Source organism: Tursiops truncatus, chromosome 2, assembly GCF_011762595.2.
Source record: "Tursiops truncatus isolate mTurTru1 chromosome 2, mTurTru1.mat.Y, whole genome shotgun sequence".
NCBI lineage: Eukaryota > Metazoa > Chordata > Mammalia > Artiodactyla > Delphinidae > Tursiops > Tursiops truncatus.
Genome location: NC_047035.1, coordinates 41,823,709 through 41,836,092, shown reverse-complemented (window position 1 = coordinate 41,836,092; position 12,384 = coordinate 41,823,709). Strand labels below are relative to the sequence as shown.

The following is a 12,384-nucleotide window of genomic DNA, read 5'->3' as shown; positions in this document are numbered from 1 at the left end:
TGAATGGAAAACATTAGTTTTTGTGTATTTAATAGGGAAATCAAGAACATTAACTTTACAGCCTTCCTTTTGGTCAGGTAATTCAATCAGAGACCTAATAACTGGGTCTACACAGACTTGCTGGATGATACAGCCAGTTGAAATGAATTGATTATTTCACTGTATGCTCAAAAAAAGAAATACTATTACCTCAAAAAAGAGTATACTGATTCAAGGCTGACAGAGTTCAGAGCACAAATTAAGGTCAAAACAATGAATCTAAAATAAACTGAGAAAATACCCCCCACCCACCAGAAAAAAAGTCTACTGAATATTGAGAAAATCACATGGTGAATAATTTTTAATACTTCATTTTATAATGACTGATAATGATCAAATTTTATTTTTTAACAGGTTCACAATTAACTAGCAAGAACGCCAATAGTTAACATGTCCTTCATGTTTTAAATTACCTGGCATGTAGTTGGCAGAGTATGTTGACTTGCCCCACTGTAGAGATTTATTGATTGACTCCTACTGTGTACCTATACTTCAGTAATGCAATAAACAACCCCTTTTATAAGAGCCTTAAAGATGTATCAAAAGCCTGATTCTTGATCTTCTCTCACGAGTTTATGGGTATAGGAGCTGGGCTCTGCAGCACAGAGGACATCCCTGCAGCAGCTACAACAACTCTCACCCAGAGAAGCTGACCACCCCATTACTTCCCAGTTTATGACTGCTAAGTGTTGAGGACTTTATAATAAGCTGTCTCCCTTGCATGCTGCTTAGAGAGAGGGCATTATTTTACTCAAAAACTGGAAGACTAAAATAATGAACTTGTAAGACTCATTGCTGTGAGGGCTACAATTGAAGCTATTACTCAAAGAGCATTTAAAACAGAATATTATAGTAATTACCACAGAGGAATATTTAAAAGTAACAAGAACTAAGGTTTTAATTTTACCTGATATGTTAATAATTAGAAAAGTATTCTGCATTTTGTATTCTATAAGCAATATACCAATACACATGTATAAACAGGAATAATGACTTTATATTTAACCACAGTGTATTATTTTAAGAAGAATGTTAGTTGGCTTACATGTACAATTTGGATACAGTTTTCCACGTAATTCAGAGAAAATTTACTTATGATAACAATTTAAAGAAAGCCCTTAAAAGTCATATAAGTCATTTGAGAAGAAATCCATCCCTCAGTGGGTCATCATCTTCTACTATAAAGTTTGCTGTACCTGTGTAATGGGCTTGTCCAGATACTTCCACTATAACAGCTTTAAAATCACCACATTTTACTTCCTGAAAAAAGAAGGTAAAAGGAGAATATCAAGATACTGCCCTCATAGTTTATCTAGCCTAAAAGTTGTATTCTCAATTTTTATCATTTTAAAGAGAACCCAAGAGTTAATCATATAGGCAATGGGAGGTTTTTAAGGTAAGTGACTGGATTTGTGTTTTTTATTTAGTTTAGCTGTAAAGTAGGGAACAAATTGGAGAGGAGAGAGACTAGAAACCCAGCAATCCGTTAAGAGGAACCTTAATTCATCAATTAAATCTAGAGACAGGAGGGCAGTTTTTAGAGAATGGAGAACAAAATATAGAGATACTTTGGAGGCAGAATTGATAGACCTGGGGACTGATGTACGTAGGAGGTGAGAAATAGAGATGAGTTAAATATGACCATAGTTTCTAGCTTGGAAGTGAAGCTGGCGCCACCATTAGCTGAGATGGGGAATGAGACAGGAAGAACACATTTAGGAAGGAAGAACTTGTAAACAAGTTGAGTTTGAAATATCTCTGAGACAATCATCTTGAGATGAGTTTAGTGGACAGTGTCAGACTCAGGAGAGAGGCACAGGTAAGCATGGTAGGGATGAAGCTTTGGGAGTCATCATTAGTGGGTGGTTGAGAGTTGAGTTCACTCTCACGTGGGTGAAACTGCCCATCTGCATCAAACGTTTGCCTAAGAGCAAGAAAATATGGTGGTTAACAGTACAGGCTCTGCTCAGAGGGACCCACATGCATAGTCTGGCTCTGTTACCTGTCTGTTTGACCTCTGGCAAATTATCTAAACTCTAATTCTCCATTTTATCACTTGTGAAAAAAGGATGATAACATTACTGACCTCAGAGGATTCTTGGGAGAATTAAAAGAGACGGTATATGTGAAGTGCTTAGCTTGGAAATTGACACATAGTCAAGCACCCAATTGTCGATTATTATTTTGTCGAGTCTCAGACTTGAAGATAACGTATTCCAAGTTTTTGCATATAACATAAATGGTTTCATATCCCATAAGATCAGCGTATTATATATGAATCCCTAACTTAAAGCAAATTCCATATTCAGAAAAGAACAAACTTTAAAAACAGCTACATTAGGGGAAAAAACTCTTTATTAGGATAAGTTATCTGCTATATTAAAGGACTCTTTGTGAGTAGATTCATTTATTAGATGCAATTTAATCATACTACAGTAGATTTTACTTACTACTATGAGTAAATTCATTAATTAGCTGTTAGCTCATTTATAATTTGATTCCGTTACAAAAATACTTTCCACAACTTTTCAGGACTTTCACATCTTATTATATAAAATGGAACATTCCTATAGAATAAAAACAAAAAAAAATCCAAACCCTAATTCAATGGTTCTCAAACATTTTGGTCTCAGGATCCCTTTATACCCTAAGATTTGAGGACCTCACCCACCATTACCCTGATACCAAAACCAGACAAAGACACTTAAAAAAGAAAATTACAGGCCAATATCTTTGATGAATATAGATGCAAAAATCCTCAACAAAATATTAGCAAACCAAATCCAGGAATGCATAAAAAGGATCATACACCATGATCAAGCTGGATTTATACCAGGGTCACAAGGATGGTTCAACATATACAAATCGATCACTGTGATATATACTACATTAACAAAAGGAAAGACAAAAACCACATAATCATCTCAACAGATGCAGAAAAAGCATTCAACAAAATTCAACATCCATTCATGATTAAAAACTCTCATCAAAGTGGGTATAGTGAGAACATATCTCAACATAATAAGGGCCATTTATGACAAACCCACAGCTAGTATAATACTCAATGGTGAAAAGCTGAAAGACTTCCCACTAAATTTAGGAACTAGACAAGGATGCCCACTTTTACCACTTCTATTTAACCTAGTATTGGAAATCCTAGCCATAGCAATCAGACAAGAAAAAGAAATAAAAGTTATCCATATTGGAAAGGAAGAGGTAAAACTGTCACTATTTGCAGATGACATGATAATCTATATAGTAAACCCCAATGTCTCCCTCTAAAACTATTAGAACTAATAAATAAATTCACCAAGGTTGCAGGATACAAGATTAATATACAAAAATCGGTCACGTTTCTACACACCAATAATGAAATATCAGAAAGTAAAAAACAATCCCATTTAAAATCAGGTCAAAAAAATAATACCTAGGAATAAACTTAACCAAGGAGGTGAAAGACCTATATGCTGAAAACTATAAAACACTGATGAAGGAAACTGAAGATGATTTAAACAAATGAAAAGATATCCCATGCTCTTGGATTGGAAGAAATAATATTATTAAAATGGCCATACTACCCAAAGCAATCTACAGATTTAATGCAACCTCTATCAAAATACCCAGGCCACTTTTCACGGAACCAGAACAAAGAATCCTAAAATATATATGGAACCATAAAAGCCCCCAATCCTGAGAAAAAAGAATGAAGCTGGAGGTATAACCCTCCCAGACTTTGGACTATACTACAAAGGTATAGTAGTCAAAACAGCATGGTATTGGCACAAAAACAGACAAATAAATCAATGGAACAGAATAGAGAGCCCAGAAACAAAGCCACACACCTACAGTCAACACACGACAAAGGAGGCAAGAATATACAATGGAGAAAAGACAGTCTCTTCAATAAGTAGTGCTGGGAAATCTGGAAGAAGAGAACATAGGCACTCTTTGACATAAGTAGTAGCAATATTTTCTTGGATCTGTCTCCTAAGGCAAAAGAAATAAAAGCAAAAATAAACAAATGGGGCCTAATTAAACTTAAAGGCTTTTGCACAGCAAAGGAAACCATCAATAAAACAAATAGACAACCTATGGAATGGGAGAAAATACTTGCAAATGATGTGAACAACAAGGGCTTAATTTCCAAAATGTACAAATAGCTCATACAATTCAATATCAAAAAACCCAAACAATCCAATCAAAAAATGGGCAGAAGGGACTTCCCTGGTCATCCAGTGGTTAAGACTTTGCCTTCCAATGCAGGGGGTGTGGGCTTGATCCCTGGTAGGGGAGCTAAGATCCCACATGCCTCAGGGCAAATAAACCAAAACATAAAACAGAAGCAATATTGTAACAAACTCAATAAAGACTTAAAAAACGATCCACATCAAAAAATCTTTAAAAAAAAATGGGCAGAAGACTTGAATAGACATTTTTCCAAAGAAGACATACAAATGGCTAACAGGCACATGAAATTGTTAGAGAAATGCAAATCAAAACCACAATGAGGTACCACCTCACACCAATCAACATGGCTGTCATCAAAAAGTCTACAAATAACAAATGTTGGTGAGGATGTGGAGAAAAGGGAACCCTCCTATACTGTTGGTAGGGATGTAAGCTGGTGCAGCCACTATGGAAGACAATACAGAGGTTCCTCAAAAAATTCTACTCCTGGGTATATATCTGAAAAAATGAAAACACTAATGCAAAAACATGCATGCACCCCAATGTTCATAGCAGCACTATTTACAAGAGCCAAGATGGGAAAGCAACCCAAGTGTCCATCAACAGATGATTGGATTAAAAAGATGTGGTGTACACACACACACACACACACACACACACACACACACACACACACAATGGAATATTACTCAGCCACAAAAAACAGTGAAATAATGCCATTATTATGGATGCCATTATTATTATTAACGTGGATGGAGAGAATATTGTGCTTAGTGAAAGCCAGACAGAAAAACACAAATACTATATGATATCACTTATTTGTAGAATCTAAAAAATAATACAAATAAATGTATATGTGAAACAGAAACATACTCACAGATATAGAAAACAAACTTGTGCTTACCAAAGGGGAAAGGAAAGAGGGTAGGGACAAATTAGGGGTATGGGATTAACAGATACAAACGACTATCTATAAAATAGATAAGCAACAAGGATATACTGTATAGCACAGGGAATTATACCCAACATCTCATAATAACCTACAGTGAAATATAATCTGCAAAAATACTGAATCACTATGTTGTATACCTGAAACTAACAAAATACTGTAAATCAACTATACTTCAATTTAAAAAGATTTTAGGACCTCAAAGAGTTTTTGTTTATTTCAGTTATATCAATTAATATTTTCTATATTGGGAATTAAAGATATTTGTTAAGAACCTGCTGTATAAAAACAGTAAATAAAATTCTAAAATTCAAAAAAAAAGATATTTGTTCATTAATGCATTTAAAAATAATAAACCGATTACATTTTGTCATAAACAAATTTTTGTGAAAATAACTATATCTGCCAAAACAAAAAAAAATTAATGAGAAATATGGCATTTTTTACATTTTTGCAAATCTCTTTAATGTCTGGCATAACAAAAGGCAGCTAGTTTCTTGTATTTGTTTCTGCATTCAATCAGTTGGTATACCACCCATCATGTAGCTCCTGGAGAACTCCACTGTACATTTGTGAGAGAATGAAAGTGAAAAGGAAGCAACGTCTCAGTATTATTATGAATATATCTTTGATTTTGTGGACCCATGGATAGGACCTCAAGGTCCTTTCCACACTTTGAAAACCAATATCCTAGCTGAACGGAAGTTTTTTCAGGCCTGTCTTAAAATTCTCTTCTAAGAGCTAAGTGAAAAACTTATGTAACACCCACCTTAGTTCTCCACAGTCTCAAAAGTAACATACTTACAAATGAGAAGCTAAGGGTGCCACTCACCCTCACAGCCTTCCCTGTGAATACTGAGCCGGTTGCACTGCTTTTAAAGGCTCTGGTCTGGTTCAGTTCTAGAAGCCCTTTGTAATACTGTAGGGCAATTCGGGCTGTCACTCCTGAGCCGGTAGGACTTCTGTCAACCTGCGCAGAATAAATGAAGATGAGAGTGTTCACAGTGTTCTAGTTCCATATTACCTGGCTGTGTGCCTAAAAATTCCAGTTTTAATACCTGTTCATCTGCAAACACACAGATGTTCGTGGTTGGTTCCTCACTATAAGCGTCTTTTCCATCTGTTAATATAGTTCCATATAGAAAGGCAAGGTCTTCGCTGTCAGGATGATTAATTTTAAACTGTAAATAAAATAATTATCAACCACACATAAAATAAATATTTTCATTCAAACTTATCTTTTAAATAACATATATGGGGTACTCAGACATAATTTTTCCATCTTTATCATTTAAAAAATATTTTTTGGGTCACAGCACTAAATACTAGAAATTATGTCTTTCTCTAGATGAATAAAGATAGTTTTGTTGGAAGTTATGATTTTTATCGTAACTTTGAGCCCTTTCTAAGGAAGTCGGCCTGCACATAGCCTCTACTAAAGGAACAGTCCTATTTTATACACATACCTCCCAAAACACATACTCTTTTAACCGCTGACCCCAGCACTGACCCCAGGATGGTCAATTCACAGGCCACCCATGGCTGCTCAAGCAGGAGGAGCTAAGGCAATCCTACTCTCACCCTCAGGAACTTGAAGGGGATAATGTAGAAAAATCAAGCAATGAGTATCTAGAGCTGAAATTAATACCACTGATAGATACAAGAACTGTCAGAGGCCATGAGCAAGCAAAAAGTATAAGGATGCAGAAGCTATTAGGTAAGAGAAATAATTGGATGGGTCAAAAAAGACTTAGAAAGGATGAAGTCAGTATCATAAAAAGCAGCAGGTACACACAGAGAGAAGCAGGCACTGGCAGGGGAGCTAGGTCACGTCAGTGGTAAAGCTTGGTCAGGTCCAAATGTGCGATGCTTCCTGAACTTGGGAGGTCTGGTTGTTTAACTTCTGGATTCCTGTAATGCCTGGTAGCTTGGCTGAGATTACTATAACCTTACTTCCATTGTATCCTTACAGTTAGTATATTCCACTACCACTTACCTGTCATTTAAAGCAGTTGAAGAGATTTGGATTCTTAAAATCCAAAGAGTCCATCTATAACCCAGTTAAAGAGGCCCGTATATTGGATCTTTGTTCTCTGACCTCTTAAAGCCCCTATGCCCCACCTCCACAATAGCACCAGTACATCACACTGCCCACAGGGATGCTTCCCCCACTAGACTGAGCTCCTTGAAGGTCGTGGGGTTTGGTCTTCCTCTGGGTCTCCAGCATCTAGCATGGTGTCCGACATACAATAAGTCCTTGGTAAATGTTTGCTAAAAGGACAAAGATGAATTTATTTTATATTTACTTTAGTTCCCTCCTCCCGGCAAATGGCCTTTGCCTAAATCTGCATTAGCAGTATGAATAATCAGCAATTCACAAAGTAGTCCTACTGCCTGCTTCACCACTGACAGAATTACTCATATTTTTTTCAGAATCCTTCCTCCCTCAAAGTCCACCCCTTGCCACCTTGGTGAGAAGTTCTAGCTTTGAGAACTTCAAAATGACTCCTTTTATTAAGAAAACAATGCCTTTTTCTCTTGATTTTATTAAAAATAAGGTCAAATTATTTTGTGTCAAACTGTTAAACTATTAGCTGTCTGCTTACTAGAACAGAAAATGGATGTAAATTCAGAGTTTCAGAAGTTACTATGATAAAATAATTCTACATATTGGTATTGACAGTCCTGGAAAGATGATAATTTAGAACAGGGATATGGTATATATTCATTTTGTTATTTAAGTTATTATATTAAAATAAAGCCTCAGATATGTTAAATAGGCCCATAAATAATTAGTAGAAGTATATTAGATTCTATCTTTCCTAAGTTATTTTTTACTTAGAATGATAAATTCTCATATGCTAAAATATGTATATGAGTTTTATATATAGATCCCAGTTAGGTAAAATTGAGTTTTATATATAGGTCCCAATTAGGTAAAAGGCACACTTGTGCTAGAAAGGAAAGAATATTCTAGAATTATTTATTATCTAAACTGATTTTATAACAATAGTTTTCCCAAGCCAAACTAGAGTTACTTGAGTGGTTATTTAAGTAACTTCTTAGCAATATAGGAAAAATTCACTAACTAGGAATTAATGTTCTCTGTGAAATAAGAGAAAGTCTGATCAGATTTAATGAAATCTATTTTGTAAGCTATATTTTACATTCATTATTTTCAAGGTTTGCAGAATGACCACATATATCAAAGCATTTCAAATTAGTGGAATATTATATAATACATTTTCTATGTTTAAGTAACCACAAATTATATTATTATTATGTATTATTAAAGTTAATAGTAGTTACCATTTATTGAACATTTACTATGGCTAGGCACTATTCTAAGTCCTTTACACATATTGACTTATTCTTACAACTCCCTATGAAGCAAGTATTTCATAATTTCCATTTACAGCTAGGAAAACTGAGGCACATGGAAGTTATGTAACTTGTTCAAGGTTATAAAAACTACAAGTAGCAAAACTACAACTACCAGGTAGTCTTGCTCTAGAGTCTAAGATTATAACCAGTACCCTATTCTTAGTACTACTGATAATTTGAACTCAGAGATATTTAATTTTCTGTATAGACATGTCATTTTTATCCCCTCCATGTCACAGAGGAGGGTATCTGCTATGATAGCAGCATCTGTACTGACCTGAGCTTTCACTGCTTCTGTCACTGCACTTGCTGCATCCATGAGGTCCCTTGTCTTTGTGGAACAAACATCAAGTCCTAACTTTTCAGCACTAACAAACGCATAAAACGCGCCACCATATGCAATGTCCACCACCACCTTTCCATGACCGGGAACATCCACTAGGAGATCTAAAAAAGATGTGTTTGAAAATAAGTTTGTTTTAGTATTTCAGCAATAAAATTCACAGCATTTTAAATATATGTGTATTTCTGGGGGTTGGGGTGGGGGTATTTTTTCCTGTTGTAAAAAGGAATGGAGCAAAAATCCATTTTCAAAATGAGTATGCATCATGTAATTAATAATAGACCTTTAGCTCAGTACATCTTTCTATTTTTAAGTTAATGAGGTTTGTATAAGTTTTAGAACATGAATGCCATGTTTTTCCTAAATCATACATACATATTTTGTTAACTATTCTGAAGATCTTTTCTAGAAAACATCATAGAGGCAGAGAGAGAGGAAATTCTGGGACATGAATGTGTGAAAACTATGAAGGAAAATGTAGGTGCCTCTCATGCAATTATCAAAAAAGGGGCCAGCCTGTGGAAGGATGAAGCTAAGTCAACCAACAGGGCAGAGAGGGGTCTCAAATTCCGAAATTAAGTTGTGAAAAATAAAATAGTTCTTGTATTCCTGAGTTTGCACAGTGAGTCATACAAAGATACCAGGGGGCTACCAGTTAGAGTAGAACCACAGGACCCTTTTAACACATGATGTGTCAAAACAGAGCAAGTTTATAATCAAAGGAATAAAACACACCTGTGGAACTTAAGAGCAAAAGTGAATCAAAAATGTCTTTATCTTGATGCTGATGCAACATGAAAAGCAGGTTTAATGAAAGGAGACTCAGGAAATAGATGGAAATGTGGGACTGCCAGAATGGGGAAAGCTAAGTGTGGCCTTGAAGTCCTCATGCGTAAAATGGAATTGCTGTTTCTGTCCTAAAGGGATTGTTTTGAGAATTCCATGTGATAATGTGTGGGGAACAGTGGGCACAGCTTAGGAATACAATAAATGTTAATATTAAAGCCAAAAGTTTAACTTCCAACTGGAACAGGGCTCTTAAGAGGACAGATATTTACATTTGCCAATCAGCATATTCTTCTCTGAATTTCATTTATTTACACAACAAATAGTCACTGACTGTGTACTGTTCTAGCACTTAAATACAGTGAATAAAACTAAAGAGTCTTCATGTTAGCTGGGTGGAGTGGAGATGAACTCAGCAATCCTGAGGTAGGGACTGCTGTCATCCTCATTTTATAGATGACATTGAGGCATGGAATCCCTTCCACAAGGTCACAGAGATGGGGAGGGGCAGAGCCGTGATCTTGGACACTACCCATCTGCCTTTTATGCAATTTTCAAAGTAGAGAATTTAAGGATTTCGTTTTCTTAATGGCTCAAAGTGACCATTAATGCCCACTGATTATAGTATGGTCACACAGTGATGCTTTCAGGAACTACTGTGCTTGTGGGGTTGACTGCCCCTGCCCTAACCAACCCCAAACTATGATGTACGTAGTTGGCGATCCTGCTGCCAGCTGTCATTTCCCACAAAATCTAGAGTGCTTCTAATCTGCTGCTGGGGTGGCCTAAGGGGAAATCAGGTAGCCAAGCTAGTTAACTGCTGAGGTTTTTAAAGATGTAATCCTAACATAAATTCCTGTCTCCCTCAAGTTCCCTCCCAATCCGGACGTGACACCATTCTTTCTGGGAAACTGGCATCAGTTTGCCCAGTGGCATTCTTTATCAACTTGTGTGTTTCAGCTGCCTGAGGTATTCTAAGACTCTCAAACACCTGGGCTATTACTGCATCATTCATAACATTTATAATCAGGCTAAACTTGAACCCAAATCCACGAGGAGGATCAAGATCAAATTAACGGAATGATTTGCACAGCTGGAAGACTTTGAAGAAAAGGAATGATAACCCTATTGCTGGATTGACTAAATTAGCTCCCAGCTCACTTCCAGTCAGACTACTAAAGCATCTTGATAGAATTCAGCCTTTGCTGATGGAATTTGTAGCAATCTCCCTCTTTGTAAGGATGAATAGTTACACTGTTTTACATGACATACAGGCTCTGTACTAGAGAACCCACCAAAGCCTTTTAAAGGCTCTGCACGCCTAGAGAACTGTAACTAGCAACCCTATGTATTCTGCAGTCTTTCTATGTCTAGGAAGATGTTTTTTAAAAATTCTAAGTACCTTGTATACTCATTAAATCCTCAAAAAAACCTCAATGAGATAACAAATGAAGATACAATGGACACGGAGGGCGTCAGTAATTTGACTAAGTTCGCATAGCTTTAAGGGTGTGTCAGGATTTGGACCCAGGCAATGTCTGTACCTGTTCTTAAAGAATTAGACCAGCAACATCTGTATCTTCTCGAAAATATTTAATTCTTCCCCCAATAAGTGGGAAAGGCAATTTTTACAGATGACTTTTAGTAACGTGTTTACTAACTTGTCAGGGTGTAATAATGTGTCTAGCAATCATATTCTAGCCAGCCTGGAGCTCCGGTTCTTTGCACTTTCCTTGACCCTAGTGGACCTTGCCTTACCCAACTGTGAAATCTCTAGGAATGCCTGACGAGTGGAGAATGAGTCGCTGAGTATGGGAAGCACGGAATTCTGTACCCCTCAAGACTCTCCCCAAACCACAGACGGATAGATCTGCGGGGCAATCAAATTGCATGCACCAAACAAATTCGCAAGGGCAAGGTGCTGACACACACTTACAGTTATTTAGAATTACCTTTTTACTGATTGTAAAGGCTTTGTGGGGAGGGTTAGTTGCGGTGCGTGGGTTCCAGCCAAGAGAGCAGTGTAATTAGTTGGGTCCTGGGCTGCAGGGCCGGAAGGGTCCCGCCGGTTACCTGTGGCCAGCGCGAAGGCCGGGACGCTGTGGAAGCGCACCGGGCCGCCACTGCGGCCGCCCTCGCACTCCACGAAGGCGGCTACCAGCCCGCACGGGCAGTGGATGTTGACCAGGGCCTCGCGGGCGCCGGCGGGGGGCGCTGGCACCAGCCCGAAGTCGAGCGCGAACCGGCCCAGAGCCAGCACCGCGTGGCCGCACATGGAACTGTAGCCCTCGTTGTGCAGGAACAGGACGCCCAGGTGCGCGCCAGGCAGCTCGCTCGGCACCAGCACAGCCCCGTACATGTCCCGGTGCCCCCGGGGCTCGAACATCAGCCGTCGCCGCACGTGGTCGAGGTGCTGGCGCATGTAGCGCTGCTTGGCCAGCAGCGTGGGGCCGACCACCTCCGGACACCCAGCCAGCACGATGCGCAGAGGCTCGCCGCCCGTGTGCATGTCCACCACCGACAGAGCCGGCGTCCTCGTGTCGTGCGGAGGCAGCCGGGGCACACCCGGCGGGCTCGCCATCGTCTGCGTTCAGATGGGGAATCGACAACCGCACAGCCGCTCGCGTTTCCAACCCGCCTCCTCCCCGCCAGAGGGCCAGGCCGCAGCGCCACCTGAAGGGCGGGGCCTTCGAGC

At 38.4% G+C, this 12,384-nt stretch overlaps 1 protein-coding gene across 2 annotated transcripts; it reads right to left on the bottom strand.

The window, feature by feature from the left end:
* Nucleotides 1-12,383, bottom strand: L3HYPDH (trans-L-3-hydroxyproline dehydratase). 2 transcript variants are annotated; one of them, XM_019923310.3, is made up of 5 exons: nt 11,763-12,383; nt 8,838-9,007; nt 6,235-6,357; nt 5,982-6,146; nt 1-1,299 (listed from the first exon to the last, which is right to left on the bottom strand). In XM_019923310.3, the coding sequence occupies exons 1-5, from the start codon at nt 12,268-12,270 to the stop codon at nt 1,174-1,176; spliced, it is 1,092 nt and encodes a 363-aa protein (XP_019778869.1). In that variant the 5' UTR covers nt 12,271-12,383; the 3' UTR covers nt 1-1,173. The 2 variants fall into 2 exon arrangements, with proteins under 2 accessions (XP_019778869.1, XP_004322013.1); XM_004321965.4 differs by having other exon boundaries at nt 6,009-6,146; nt 11,763-12,379.
* Between the last annotated feature and the right edge of the window lies 1 nt (nt 12,384).

Excerpts from the sequence above, each read along its gene's own strand:
- L3HYPDH (XM_019923310.3), bottom strand. The coding sequence starts at position 12,270 with ATGGCGAGCCCGCCGGGTGTGCCCCGGCTGCCTCCGCACGACACGAGG. Across the intron at positions 9,008-11,762 it reads GGCCTTCGCGCTGGCCACAG|ATCTCCTAGTGGATGTTCCC; the intron begins GTAACCGGCGGG and ends CATCTTTTTTAG. Across the intron at positions 6,147-6,234 it reads GTGTGTTTGCAGATGAACAG|GTTGACAGAAGTCCTACCGG; the intron begins GTATTAAAACTG and ends TATTCTGCGCAG.